Consider the following 15,799-nt stretch of genomic DNA (forward strand, 5'->3'; position numbering starts at 1 on the left):
TATAGTAATACTATACTAATACTAAGGATATTCCACACCCAGAATCAAAACAGATGCCATATTCATGGGAGATACATTAACAAATTATGAAGATATCACAGCCTGACTTTGGTCACCCTTATATCAAAGAAAATAGGAACAACTCCACAGTGTTCTACTGCAGTAAAACTAGAACAAATGAGCAAAGACAAAATAATAATGTTAGATAGAAACAAATATGCAGAAAAAGACACAAATCAGTTTCACTAACATTTACAATTCATTCTCATGATAGAAGGACTTTTTTTTTATAACAGCTTTGTTACCAAAACATTCACTTACATGCAAAGATCATTTGTGCAGCTTGCCATAAAAGAAAGAGGACTCACATATTCATGACATTGTTTAAATGGGGGATGTAACAGGATATTACACAGAGCATATGTCCTCTGAAATGAAAGAGACAGTTGTTGTGAAGTTTGTAAAAAATAAACATAAGATGAATATTATAGAATACTACAGAAAATCACAACAGACATCTGTGACTAGGAATCACTTTCTTCTCACCAGCTAGAAGCAGTGTCTAGCAACATATTGCTCTACATGCCAGAGTATCCATAACCAGTATCATACCAGTGAAGTAAAACATATTCCTTCCCCAAGGAAACTACAACTAAGCCAAAATAACCTGAAAAAGGTCTTCATTTTAATTAAATTACACAGTAACAGGCAACAGAAATAAACCATGCTTGTCATCAGCTTTAGTTTCAAAGCACTTCATCTAAGGGTTATATCCTGAAAATACTACTTAGAAGGAAAATAATTCATTTTTAAACACTGACATTATTAACTGTTCTCTCATTCTAGTTTTGAGTCCCTGCTTCTTTCTATGCTTCCTAAGGGAAGAAACGGGAACTAGTTCTAGAACACGACTGTCTTTTACAACTTTTCACTCATTTAGCTCCATATTCAAACACTTCTATTGGCTGCTATGCAGACAATATAATATTTGAAAAGATCAAGAAATACAGAAGGGGGGAGGCAGGATGAGACGATGAGAAGATCTGCTGCAGTAATCATTTTAATTCATGTCTCCAAAGAGCTTTGAATATTTCCAGAAAGACTGAGTATTTCCAGTCTCCTTCAAAGCATTAAGTCAAATTATTGCTCTAATTAGAATCACCAACTATTGTAATAATGTTTTTGTGTTGATCCAAACCTGTAGAGATTCATGGGTTTGTGTCAGGCACGGTGGTTCATTGAGAAGAGATTTATCCCAGTTGGGTGTTCCTTGTGGAGGATTTTCCTGCCAACTCTCTACAAATTCAGTTACATCATCCGTCAGTTTTCCTAAACAAGACACACACATACAGTCACACAGTGACTTGGAAGAACAACAGCTTTTCTATAGGATTTCCCAGGGAAACATCTCAGTAATCAAAACACATTAAGAAGAGAACACCCAACCCTTCCTACTACTAAGTGAATCAGCTGAAATCGATCTGGTACTTCCAAGAAGCAAATAATACTTTTAAAAGGAACTACAGAAGGGGTTTTAGAATAGCAGAAGGCAGCTTACTCCGGCAATTTGGCAAGGAAGGGCTCTAAGTGAGGAGGGCTGTGTCTCCCTTAGTCCATCAATTGAAAAAAAAAAAAAACAGCTTTAATAAACTGTATATATATAGGTCTATGCTTCTATTTCATATGAAACTCCTAACAGAGTGTAAAACCCAAGAAAGACGAGGCATTCATGGGTCACTGCAATAGTTCAAAATGATTGTCTGCATTAGCCAAGCAGGGTGTGACACTTTCACATAAGTAGAAGTGTTCACACTAGAATGAAACTAGCTAATCATTATTACTATCATCCATCATGGACAAGTGGTGGCACTGATTACTGTCTGGATTACCCACAAATGCATGTCTTGCCATATCTTCATGGCAACTGCTCCCCAAGCTAACTGGATGAAGCTCATATGCAGTGTATTTAGACTTGTGCTACAATCACAGTTTAATGTGACTGAGACACTGAGAAAGGTGAGAGTATGCAGGAAAGTCTCTGGGGCAATGAGCCTTGGTATTAATATAAGCAATCTGATTTAGTGAGCAAAGGATTCAGTGTGGGTAATGACTATCAACAGTGCAGGGCTGGTGCTTTCTGAAACTGTGGCATGCACAAACAACAGAGGAAACCCAGCACATCTACTCTGAGCTTTGGAGTAGTACTCTACAGAAATACCCTAATGTTAAAGGGGAGCAAAGAGCTAAACAGCCCAAAGCAATAATTACCAGAAGTTTTTATAGCCTAACTTGAAATACCTTTCAAGAGACCTGTTTTTCTTTCCCTGTTTATTTTACTGAGATCTTCACTCAGTATTTACTGAAAGCCAAGACTCTTGGAAGTGTCCAAAGTTAATAATGAAGGATCACTAGTTAATTCTGAGAGTGTTATCATAAATGAAATGCCAGATCAAACAAGATTTGACAGTTTTCATTTATTTGATTTAGTAATTATTGATTTATTTCCAATAGCAATATCTCAGGCTTCCACAGGCTGAAAAATTGCTAAGAGGACAGCGAATATTTAAAACCAGATTTTACCTCTCAGGTCCCAGGAAGCTGAAGTACAAATGTCATTGCAGGTAATTGAGCAAGACAGCTTTTTTCAGATGTTCCTCCCCAGAGCCCCAACTGTATTGAAACTGGTCCTCTTCACTAACAGTATCATCTACCAGAAGCATTTCCACATTGTATTTTCCATTACAAAAGTTGTTCATCCTAAATTCACTTAGCATTATAATTAAAAACTAAGCAAAGTAACATTTATTTCACCTGAAAAAACCCCCCACATATTATACAACAGGAAGCATCTTAAATACTCACCATAACTAGTTTCAAGGTCATCCTGCAGAATAGCATTATTGTTTCCACACAGTCCATGTGTTTTGCCCAAGTACTCTGGTGCCATTTTGATATACACTGCAGATGTACCATCCCATGCCAGAGTAAAGGCATACTGGTGCCTGACTAGGAAGTACCCAGCTAGTTTCTGGATGTGTAAGTTTCCAATAATATAAGGTAATCGTACTCTGAAATGACACAGAATCAAAAACAACATTACATTAGAAAATATAACCATTAAAAATAAATTATTTGCTGATGTAATGACTTCCTCATGCATCTGAAAATTCCTGATGTAAATACTGACTAACTCCACTAAACCAAATGAAGTTGCAAACAACAGCAAAAATCAAAGTATGAACGTCAATGGTTATATTTCTTAATACTGTATACCACCAATTCAGGTATCACCTTCCTCAGACACCACTCTGTAGATGAGAAGTAATTATTGCATTTGTGATCTGGATACTTTTTCAAGCTACCAACAAATAAGTTTACATCTTTGCTACCAAAATGTTACCATGACATTAATTCTAATGTAACTAGAGCATCAGAAACATGACTGGAATTACCCAAAGCCTTTATAGGTGACTTCACTGCTCATCTTTATCTGTTCATCTCCAGAAAAGAATAAACTAATGGACCTTTTGCAGGAATAAGGAGAAGAACGGCATTCAGGATCATTATTCACCTGCCAAATAAAAACACTAGTGTCAAAGTCAAGCTTTTAATCAAATTCTTTGTAATCCGCATGTCACACAACTAATACCCCCAATCCCACACTCAGCAGTGAACAAGTAGTTTGGTCCCACTCTAGCACAAAAAAACTGAGTGATGTTTTCATAGCCGTGGTCTTTTCACAGCTTTGTGCAAACAAAGCAAGCTTTGGCAGTACACACATCAGTTTTATTCCAGTTGTTTATATTCTGTGCTGTGGTAACTGGCAGCCCACAACACGTTAGAATTACATCTACCTTACATTCTACAACCCCATAGTATCATCTCAAGTAATTTTTAATCTCTTAAAATTAATACATCATTAGTATGTCCAATAACACTTAAAAGGAATGTAGAAGCATGGTTCCCTACCTGTATGGAGAAGCTCTGTTCATCTACTTCAGCATGTCTCACAAGGGCATATGAAGATTTCCCAGAAAAATAATAATAGAGTCCATCAAAAGTTTCAAAATTATACTGGCCCCATGTTCTGCATATATGATCTCTTTCAGCACCTGTGTTATATACTAACAAAAGGAGAGTCACTTTAGACATAGCACTGGGTTGTTTTTTTTTATTCACACTCAAGTTGACATGGTGCAGTATATGTGGCGTGCTGTGAAATATTATCACTTAGAATAGAATCGGAGGGAAAAACGCTAGAGCACAAAGGAACCTTTAGGCAGAGGGTAGTCATTCTTGTAGCTGTGGGAACCCAAGTACAATCTCAGAATTGCAGTTAGTTTTCTCTTTTTACACACCTGTCTGGCATCTCGGTCCAGTTGCATTAAATCGACTGCAGTTGCACAGCTCCCTGTAGACACACTCACCTCCATTAAAACATGTAAATGAATCTGAGTGGGAAAAAAAACAAGGTATATTAAAAATAAATTATGATAATTTTCTTTCTTAAGACCCAGTGTTTTCACCAAAGCTAAAATTCACTAGATGAATGACAGGAGAGGCTGACTTAGCATTAAAGGGTCCTGGAGAATCCAACTGGCCTCCACAAAAAGGAAAAGTACTGCGAAAGCTTTACCTCAAAACAGACAGCCAGTTTAGCAAATACATTACAGATGTAGAGAAGCCAAATCAAAATGACTGTTCCATGTGTTAGTCTGACATGTTTTCAGTCCCCTAAGCGACGAATAGATGAAGTGAACAAGTACTGCACACAAAAAAAGCACAGTGCCTATATCCTTACTTATACTAGTAACACCCTATGGGTAAGCTCTGCCAGGATGAGAGCAAATACAACACATTAGAAATACAAATGTTCTGATGTCAGCTGTATATCTTTCACCTGCCTGTCCTCCTTGTATCTTGCAGCTTCTAACTATACGAACCACAAACACTTTCCATAAAGACACAGATCCCTGACTTGCAACTTGACAGGTTTTGGCTTGGGGTGGGGAGGTGCTGGGTTTTTTATTTTCCCTGGGAAGATCCCCATCAAAATATGACCAAACAAGTTTTCACAATTTAAGCAAAGATGTGCACAAGCAGAAATAAAGTTTCTTGCTACCAAATTCAAATTTTGTGCTTGAATCTTTTTTTAACAATTGTGATCTATTCACTTATTTTGCTGATACTTGTTCTTATAAAGTTTTTTTAGGAAAGGATTTGAATTTTAATAATTGCCTATTATATAATTATGTAATTTTTGCACTTTAGAACACAAATTGAGATTGCATTTGCTGCAGACAAGTTGCTCAGAAGAAACTGTTTCAGGAAGAGACAAACTAAAGACTCAGCCCTCTTTTCTTTATCTTTATAAACACATCATTCTTGAAAAATAATCATAGAACCATAGAATGGTTTGCATTAGAAGGGACCTTTAAGATCATCTATTCCAATCCCCCTGCCATAGGTAGGCACACCTTGCACTAGACCAGGTCACTCAAAGCCCCATCCAGCCTGGCCTTGAACACTTCCAGGGATGGGGCATCCACAACTTCCCTGGGCAACCTGTTCCAGTACCTCACTATCCTCACAGTAAAGAATTTCATCTTAATATCTAATCTAAACCTACTCTCTTCCAATTTCAAGACATTATCGTTACGCCATGCTAAATACCATAATGTTAGAATGAGGAAGACATCAAGAATATTACAGCAAAATATAATTAAAGAAAAAAGCTTACGTGTTCATCTACTTAAAGTCATGTGATTTTTACAAAATACTATCTTCAGTTATAAGTTTACAGAACCCTTACTAAGTTCCGACAAAATTTGACAGTACATTTCATTGGTGCTATTTCCATTTGCAATCATCTTAAAAATACTAATGAGTTACTTGAAGACTTTAAAAATATCCAAACAATTAATTTTGATACCTTTGTTTTCAACACGCACCCCACATATACACTGGGGAAAAAAAAAAAAACCCACCAAAAAACTAGAAGCCATGCTGAAAAGAACAAAGCAGGTAGACAAAGCAAAAGGCAATGCTCCTTTCCCTGCCTGGTCAGCCCAAGTTCAATAAAAACTAATGCAAGCAGCATGTAGAAAGGTTCCTACTTACTCTGACCGAGCAGTCTCATTTACATACTCACAGTGACCAATCTTGTCAATAATGCAAAAGCCTTGTTCCTCTTGTCAAGAGAGGCAGACATTCTGCTCTTTCATCTCAATCATTGTGAGACTTGAGTAACCAGAGCTCAGGCCTCCATTCTTTACTGCTCTAAGATTCTGCCCTATTACCTGTCCAGTTACAATAATGTGCAATTAGACTGCAAGTCATGTTCCTCTTGGCTGTAGAGGAAGTTAGTCCCCTTTTGATGTTTCAGGTTGAATGATTCCCCCCTAAGTGTGGCTCAGGTAACCTGCTTCAAGCCATGTATATTCAGATTGTGAACACAGTCAGCTGGTCTGGGGGCCCTTGTTGTCATCAGGAAGGATCTCCCTGGCTCTCTTTTAGAGAGAAAGGGAGTTAAATCTGAATTGGAGGTGAAATGACTCAGTGATGAGTGTTTTCTTCTTTATGAAGTTTTCTTCTGAGTATGTAAGATTCTAAGAAAATATGATAATTATAGCTCTTGTATTTCTTTATATCCCTGTTTACATCACTGTAAAGTATGTTTCCTTACACTGCATAGAAGAGCTGTGTGTGCAAATAATAGTTATCCCTAGACATGTACTGAGAAAAGCAGCATTGTTTCAGATCACATTTAGTGCTCCTACTACTGTAAACAAAGTGGCCTCCTTGAATCATATAACTCCACTCGATTAACACAGAAATACTTCCTAGGATATCAGGAACAAATTCTGATCTTTGTCATTAAAGGAATATAAGTTCCCTAAACAAGCTAACCCACATGACCATGTCAAATGGAAAAGTTTATGGAAAGGTTATGTCATGTCTGCCCCAGAGATGTGAGAAACATTTTAATATCTGCAGAAAAGGAAAAAACATCAAGACTAAATGAAAACTAGAATTGGGAAAAGTTATGGAAGAATATTGTGGCTTTCATTTACCTGAAAGTGACACCTACTAAAAAGTTCTCAGCTCCTCTTTCCCCTTTGACATTATGCCAGTTGAGCGCATTGGGTTGGAATCTGAAACTGAAAACTTGTGAGACTTTTCTAGCAGAAAATGGTAGGTCTAAGTAATATGATTTGACTCACACAGGTAATTAAGGGATTTCTAACCTGTTGCCACTACAACCTGCAGAATATGACCACTGCAGTCGTGAAGCTGCTCATCCCAAATTCCCTCTTTATTGAGCAGGATCATCTTGTAACACAGGTCTGAATTCTTCTCTCTCCTCACAGTTTAAATATTCTAATCATCTGGTAATTACTGAATAGGCTGCACAATATGCACATAGGGTTATATTAGTCCCTTGGGTGCATGAACCTCCTTTTCAGTTCATCCTCCTTTTAAATTCTTCAGTGTCAGGCAGTAAGAGCCTTGAGGCCAGTGCTGCCACTCTACAAGCAGTAGCTGGATCTTAAATCCATTATTTATCAGAGCCTTTGAAAAAGTGTGACTGTAATCTAGGCTGTTTGCACTTCACTGCAAGGGTTTCTGGAGATTAGTGTCCACCTTCACACAAGTGACTACTGCTTATGTTCTCTGAAGAGACATGCTTTAGGAGCATCAGGAAAACTGTCCAAAGCCATCTTGCATCTTCATCAAAATACACATTTATTTTGAAATATTATTATAGATACATATATTGCATCTATGATACTTTGCACACAGTTTACTTTACTTCTTCTCTAACGAGTACTTAAGACCTCTTGAATTTATTTCAGTTGCAAATGAACTCTATGCCCTGGTTTGCTTATCCATGATTTATTCTTCTGATCAAATGCCTATGAAGAATAAAATAAGCACAGTTCAGAGTAATTTATATAATGTGAAGCCCTTCAGCATGAAGTGAGATACAGTCACTAAAGAACCACTCTCATCCCTCAGAGCACAAAGATCTAACTGCAAAGCAAGCATGTATATGTATTCCACACAAAAATACTAAATCAAAGAGACATCTATTTCACTTTCATTCAAGAACACAACTGACTACTGAGATTACCATGCACATCAACTTTGAGATAGTTGATTTTCCTTTAACCATCAAATGCTCCAACTCAGTTTTGACCTCACTGTAATACACCTTTATCACCAGCACACCTAATTTTTGAAGAGTTGTGGCGGAGGTGGACCTTCCTATAGGTTATTTTTCTCTAAAACATTAAGTACTTACTAGTGTTGAAATTCTGTATTTTGTTACTGTTTTTTAAGACATGGCACGAGAAAAGAATAGTTTAATGCAAAGCAATAGAGACAGGTTTCTCCTCAGGATATCGATTACTAGATTCACTTGGACAGAAAAGTTTAAGTATGAAAGACTAATTTAGAGATCTGAAAGTGATAAAGTTTTACTTAAGCAAGGTAAATACAAGGTCCAACCTGTGCCCTCAGTTCATATGATTGTGCCTATACACCAACTTTGACCCAAACAGTTTTAGAATCCCAGAGAGTCATTTACAGAAATAGACAGAAATAGAAAAAGAAATATTTTTCAGGATTCTTTAAAAAATGACATATTTTAAAATTCCATGCAAGTGTAGGAGGGAGGTTTGTCTGAAGGTAAAAGCACTAAAATGATCAGTTAATTAAAAATTAAATTTTATTCTGAAATGGAAAAATGAAGAAGAAAAGTAGATCAGGATAAGAATTTTCAAGAAGCTTACGTTAGACCTAGAGTCACACATTAAAAAAAAAGGTAAAGTTATGCTTAAAATGGAATATTTAAATTTTTGCTGTCAACATTCTTTAAATGTTATGTTTTGTAACTCTGCATAATTTCCATCACACACTTTCTCTAGGTGTAATCTTTCATTGAGAGCTTTCCACTGCCTTTGACTGTGGAGAAATAACACAGCAAGTATTTTATGCATTATCTTTTGCCTTTCAACTTCATAGTCTGTGAAAGCATCTGCCTGCAATATCTGCTTGCAATGGCAGGCAGATGGCACATGCTTCCACAGGATGCAATACAGTCCTGGGCCACACTAGGATCTAAAATTTTCTTCGGGATTCTGAGGTGAATGAGTAGGATGCAATTTTAACCTTTCAATTCCAAGACCCTTCCAGTTAGCTGCAAATGTTCTGCTCCTGTGCATCTCCTCAAATCAGTCTTCAAGCACACATTGTAAGGGACAAGTATCTTCTATAGTAACAGTGACTCCTGCCTGCTACAGCATTTCAACACAAGAAATTTGAAGTGTTTAACATATTATAAATTCTCAGCAGTAATCTGAATACTTCCACAAATAATTTGTTTTGCCTGTCCCAGGTTCTTTATATGCTTATATATTAGCTCTGCAGTTTTCTGTTTGGGGTTTGGTTTTTTCACTTCATTTATTGTTTTTTTTTAATTTTGCATGAAAAACAGATTTGTGCCAAAAGTTAAAAGTTTAACAGCTATGTAAACTTATGTGTTAGCTTTGTCAATTATTACGATAAACATTTTAAATGCCCTGCTCCCTAGGTAGAAGAAACTAACACAAGAATTTATCTCTTGGCATTTGTTTGTGCTGTAGCAACTTTTTTGTTTCATTGACAGATAAGACATGACCTCGCTTTCTGAACTGCTTTCAGTTGACTAATATTACACAAAGGTAAAGAGGTCTATTGCACAAGTCATGCACTCATTCCACATAAAACATGTTGGTTTATCTCCAGAGAGCTACTGAAACCAAGACAAAAATATTCTTGCAACAAGAATTGCCTGTGATTATAATGAACTTATATTTCATTCTACTATAGTTTTATTTCAAAGATTATTTCCTTAGAGACATTGCTAAACTAGGGAGAGCAGCTGACAGCCTACCTTGCTGTTCTGTTTTGAGGTTTTTTTTGATTTGTTTCTTGTTCTGGTTTTTTTGGTGTTTGGTGAGTTGGTTTTTTAACAAAAAAAAGCTTTACTATTTCATATATCCTCAAATGGGTGCAAGTCCCAGTCCATGGGCAGATTTATAGCAGCTTGCATCTCTTCATATTGGAGAGGCCAAAATGAAACTATTTTTCCAAGTATTTGGAGCATGATACCTAAGCTCTTGTATGAAGCAGATCAGGTTATTCTTTTGTTTTGTTTTTCAATATGTCTTTCACACACAGACAACAATGGATTCCATTTCCCACACAGAGTTTACTGGAATTTAAAAAGGAAACTTCCAGGTCTGGGTATTACACTGTTTAAAAAGTTTAATAAGACTAATTTTATTTGCCTTCAAGTATGGGCAATCATTAATAACTTTTAAAGCAGGTCTTCAACAACATTGTCTTTCCAAAGCAAGTACATCAGAAATGGAAAATCCACACGTAATTATTTTTCCCTCATAGAAATAAGAGCTAGAAAAAAAAACAAAAAGGCTCTACTATTACATCTGCAGAGAGCAATGAAATCTATTTTTTTGCCATTGTAATTGCATCCTCCTTTAGAAGCTTAGACATGTGACGAGTTAGCATGAGAAATTTTCTACCCATTTCATTCTCCCTCGTTCTAATTTTTTTCTCCCCTTTCTTAAATATTAGGCCTATTTAAGAGGCAATAAACTTGCACATAAACCTTTGCAAGAGTTTTTTAATAGAAGTCTTGCAAAGGGTTTGTGTACATGTGTTTTATTGCACACTTGAATGGTAACATAATGTATCTTAAAAGTTTTTTTTCCCAGTTGGTTGCTCTGAAGTAAAAAATGAAATCTACTAGTCCCATTAAAGGAGTTTTGACTAGAAAAAAAATAAACCCAGGGAAACAAATTATTATTATGGCAGCAAATTTCTCAGCATGATTTGCTTATCTTCTCTTTGTAAGCTGCTTTATTTAGTTTTTAAAAAATGAAATCATAAGTACTTCTTGGTCAGTAAGCAAATGCAACCCTCAAAAGAGGGAGTTTTACTAGTATAGAGTGCTATATTCGTAAAGCAACTTTACCATATGCAACATATATGACTTTTTCATATATTGGAGAGAGGTTCATAGGTAATAGTTCTTATTTGAGCAATACTATGTTTCTCTAAACTCTGGCACTGTTCCTCCACATCCAGCTGCACACTTCTCAGAAGCTTCTGAAAACAGTGTGTATTAAAGACACTAAAAGCTTTTGGAGATAATACAACCCTAACTACAATTGATGAGCCCATTCCACACATCTTGCCTCTTGTGCTATAAAGCTATGGGGTACAAACCCACACTATTCACTATCAGGTAGGTCCCACATCCAATGCAATCCATCAGGCTAACAGAAGAGAAACTAGAGGTTTCACATCACTAACTAAAACTACGAGGAATTATTTTGCCTCATACTTCTCCTCTGTACAGAACAAGCATAACATGGACCTTTCTGTAAAGTTAACACAGAGGATCTTTACCCTTCAGCAAAGATATTTTAAGCCTGTCCCCTTCATTTGTGAAAATAAGACGAACCAAAAAACCAACAGACACATTCCTCAAGAAAATACCCACCACTGCAAGCTGGTGGCTAAGGTACCCTATCTTGCTAACCCGTAGATTATATACATGAAGAGCATCCATAGATCACCTCAGCAAAAACATAGCAAACAAAAAACCTCCAAGCAAAGGAAAGGTACAGGGCAGACAATTTAATGGCACCCAGCAGCAATCCACCTTTTTAGGTATATCACTACAAGAGCAGATTTCCCTAGCAAAAGCTTTTTATTAGAAAAACTGCAGTTAGAGACAGTCTTTCAAATGATCAAACCAGAACCAGGTATAAACTTAAAGCTACGTTAAACCCCATAACAAGTTATCCCACTTCTATGGATCTTAGAGATTGATCAGAGCAGACCTCCTTTACCACAAAGACCTGTATTAGTTATTTTAGGGCTTTTTCTTTCTAAAAAATAATTAAATTATGCAGAAAATAAAGTTCAAGAGATTTCATGTGGAAACATAAATAACTTACTGGATGGTCCACATTTCATACTGTGAAGTCTCCTGGTCCGAGATAAGGACATTGTAGTAGATGAGGTGTTATAAATTGCCATTCCAGACTCCTTTCAGAAAGAACAAATAAATCAGCAGCTATAACCAAGAAATTTAGAAATCTCTTCAGAGTCTATCAGTAAATTTACCAGTTTTAGTAAGCTCATTGCTTCATATTTGCTCACTACGTTATCAAAAAACTCCATTGTGAAATAAAAAGTACAGTCGCTCTACTGAAGAGCGCAATAGTCCTTTTTTCTTTTTCCAGTCACCCAAACATATTTCTTACTGAAGACTCCTGCTCAGTAGGTTAACCCAGAAGGAAACAAACAGTCTATTGCTATTTCTTGAATTCTTAGGGGGAGAACCTCAATCTATGAGCATTTGCTGTTATTGGTGGTTGATTTCATTACCTGTTTGCAGTTATGTGACATTTTTTTCTTTGCTGAGCTTTTCCCAGAAAGAGCAGGAAGAAAGCAGAAAGAAAGGCAACTCTTCTGTGGAGCCACAAACAAGGACAACAAAGCAAACTTTCCTTTTCCCACCCTCAAACAAGGGAGCAGGAACCACACACCCTAATTACATTTCAGCAACATGCCATGAGTGATATAGTCGAGTTGCCAAGATAAATCACATCCAAAAACCTGAGTGCTGAGCTGTAGTGATCTGATACTGCCAGCTCACTTACTTTTACTGAGAAGCAAAAAGGCTCCCACAAAGCAATTGTTGCTAGATGAGCCAGACCAGACCTCAGCTTTCCCTTGAGCAAGGATGCTTCCTACAACAAACAGCTTTCTGAAGGAGCTGAAGCTCTAAATACAACCATATAGTTTTTCCTCATTGCTTAAACACTTCAAACCCCAAGTTTTCTTTCATTCATAAATTACACTCCTCGTGAGTGGGACAAAATACACATTCGAGGACAAGTCTTTAAGAATTACAAAGAACAGCCACCAGAAATACTGATGGTATCACAGTAATGTACAGACATATTCAAGCAAGATTTGAGAAGCACATTATCCTGATGACAGCCAGCACAGCCATCCCTCGATCCGACGCCACCTGCCCCCTCAGAGGGGTCTCGCCGGGCAAACCTGCCACCACCTGGGGCCACGAGCGACGGCACCGCATCACCTCATCAGCCCTGGTCGCATCGCGGTCGATGCTTTCTTCCCGGGGCTCCTCGGAGGGAAGCTGCACATCCCAGCCTCTCCGAGGAGGTGCCGCAGCTCCCGGCCCTGCCGTGCCCGCCAGCTGCCCCATCACAGCGCCCTGCTCTCCCCCCATACCTGTATCGCCGCGGAGAGGCCCTCTCCTGTCCGAGGTCCCCCGGTGCTGCCTGGGCTGCGGGCAGAGAACAAGGCAGGGTTGGCTCGGCCCGGGCAGCCCACCCGGCCCTGCCCTCCCGCGGTTCATCACCGCGGCGGGGAAGGAGCCCCGCTGTGCCCTGGCCAGCTCTTACCTGCGGAGCGGCACATCCCCGTCGGCAGGGAACTGCGCCCAGGCGCCCCATGGAGACAAGGCTGGAAGGCAAAGGTGGTAAGTTAGTGATGACCAGGACTGCCCTGTCCTCTCTCCCATCCTATCCCATCCCACCTCATCCCCGCGCCCTGCCCGGCAGGATCTCACCCGACGGCAGCCAGGCGCACAGCAGCGCCCCAAGCAGGAGCCGGGTCTCCATGCGAGACGACTAGAGGGCAACTACACCATCCAACGGAGCTCCGGCCGCTACCTGCGCTTTGAGCTCATCCCGCCCTTCTGGGCGGGGCGGACTGGGGGTTTATCAGCCGCCCGTCCTCCGCCCCTCGGCCCTGCCCTTCCCCAGCGCCCACCCCGGACACCGCCCCTCGCTGTGTAGCCCGGGGCTGGCTGCTCCCTGCTGCCGAGCGGCCCCGCTATCGCTTCTCCCTTCTCCTGCCCGCCCGTGCCGCCGCTGACCTCGCCGCCTCCTCGAGTTTATTTCTACTTTTCCGCCTTTCTGGGCTTCCCTGCCAGGGGAGGCTTAGGTTGGATATTAGAGAAAAGTTTTTTACAGAGAGAGTAATCCGACATTGGAATGGGCTGCCCAGGGAGGTGATGGATTTACCAGATGAGACTGAATGTGGCACTTAGGGCCATGGTCTAGTAACTACGGCGGTGTTGGATCAAGGGTTGGACTGGATGATCTCGAGGGTCTTTTCCAACCCGGTTGATTCTATGATTCCGTGATTCAGGAAATGATTAGTGTCCCGGCGTTTGAGCAGGAGCCGGGACCCCCGCGGTGGGGTGCGGTTTAAGGCTGCGCCTCACCCCAGGGCGAGAGGAGCCGGGGCTGCTCCCGGAGCTCCTGGGAACGCGCACGGACCGAGCGCAGCCAGCCCGCGGGGAACCGCGTGCTCCCAGTGGGAAACGGCAAAGGTTGTCCGTGCTCAGCACGGAGCGTTGGCCCCGAGCCACTGAACCAGGTGTCAGGACTAGAGTAATGAAAGGCATGAGTAAAACATGAGCTGAATGCAGCATGAAGCTAACCTGTATGGATGGTTTCCATAGCTTCTGATAAAGTTTTTTTTATTAGTATGAATTCACAATGTGGAGCCTTTTCCATGTTTATTCCTCTTCTTTTTTCACTCTTTTTTTTCCTTGTGATTAAAGTTGCTTCCTTACATTATGTTTCTTCGTTTTCTCTTCCCTCTTCCGATCGCTGTTACCTTTTTTCTTTTCCCTTTCCCATCTGCTGCTGTCTCTCTCCCCGTCATTCTTCAGGTTTGCATATCTTATGTCAGAAGCTTTAGAAGCTGCCCATACCAGGTGAGAAACTGTCTCAGATGAAAAAGGGCCTTTTCTGACTGCTTTGAGAAGTCTGTTAACAGTAAGTCATTAAAAAGATCTCTTTTCTGCCTTTGTAATTTGTCCCTGTGGATTGTGTTTCTTGCTGCAACAAGTGTTTCATTTCTAATGAAATGATGGAAAACTAGTAATATTTTCACTGAGAATTCTGTTCTCTCCTGTAAGCGTTGGAGGAAAAATGCATATGAAAGAAAAGGAAGTGAGAAATAAAAGATATTCTTTAACACAGCCTCTTCCCAATAACCGCAAACAGATTTCTAGAATTATATGCTAGACTCTGCCTGCAGCAGAACCCATCTACTCTTGAGTGCTACATGCACTTGGCTTCGGTGCACTTTCTCTGGTCCATGTTACATTAATGAAGTAGAGAAAGTAGATAAAAAGCCACAGGAATCAGGTTACTCAACACACACTTTAATGTATTTCTTTGCCTACTAAATGGGCTGCTCCTTTTATTCCTTTTCCCTTAATGCCACAACTAGCAAAGAAAAACTGAAACTAGTTTAAAGCCAATTTAGATGCAATTTGATTTCTTCTTAGGTAAGAGTTCATTATCTAAAAATAATAAAGAGTCACAATTTTACCATCTTTTAAGATTATGTATTTGAAGTAATGAAGAGTTCAGAACCATGTTTTAAATTTACTGATTATGGAACTTATGGTTTTGGAGCATGGGATAGCTTTGTGGATTTGTTTACTTTGTATTTATGGGAATTCATGTAACAGCAGACCAACAGCCAATCATGTGTGTCATCCTTTCTGTGGTGTGTCCTTTACATGAGCATTCAGAGCACCTTTCACGTCACCAGGTGAAGATTATTCCACAATCATTTACTACATGGAGGAGTTTCTGACTCCTGGAAAGTTCATCTGTATTGTAAAATCCAGTTGCTTTCTTTCAAATGTACATGACTTCAAGCT

General features: G+C 39.3%; 1 protein-coding gene across 1 annotated transcript in view; it reads right to left on the reverse strand.

Moving 5' to 3' along the window:
• Nucleotides 1–13,733, reverse strand: part of OTOG (otogelin) — a 100,343-nt gene extending 86,610 nt beyond the window's left edge. The window contains exons 1-10 of the mRNA XM_025895467.2: nt 13,682–13,733; nt 13,515–13,575; nt 13,342–13,396; nt 12,033–12,123; nt 4,359–4,451; nt 3,970–4,124; nt 3,453–3,571; nt 2,863–3,068; nt 1,199–1,329; nt 322–428 (exon numbers count right to left, since the gene is read on the reverse strand). Coding sequence (XP_025751252.2) covers nt 322–428; nt 1,199–1,329; nt 2,863–3,068; nt 3,453–3,571; nt 3,970–4,124; nt 4,359–4,451; nt 12,033–12,123; nt 13,342–13,396; nt 13,515–13,575; nt 13,682–13,733 — 1,070 coding nt within the window. The remainder of the gene's footprint in view (nt 1–321; nt 429–1,198; nt 1,330–2,862; nt 3,069–3,452; nt 3,572–3,969; nt 4,125–4,358; nt 4,452–12,032; nt 12,124–13,341; nt 13,397–13,514; nt 13,576–13,681) is intronic.
• Nucleotides 13,734–15,799: the final 2,066 nt, after the last annotated feature.

The sequence above is a fragment of the Manacus vitellinus genome, unplaced genomic scaffold, assembly GCF_001715985.3.
Source record: "Manacus vitellinus isolate BGI_N305 unplaced genomic scaffold, ASM171598v3 scaffold_30_pilon, whole genome shotgun sequence".
Taxonomy (NCBI): Eukaryota; Metazoa; Chordata; class Aves; order Passeriformes; family Pipridae; genus Manacus; species Manacus vitellinus.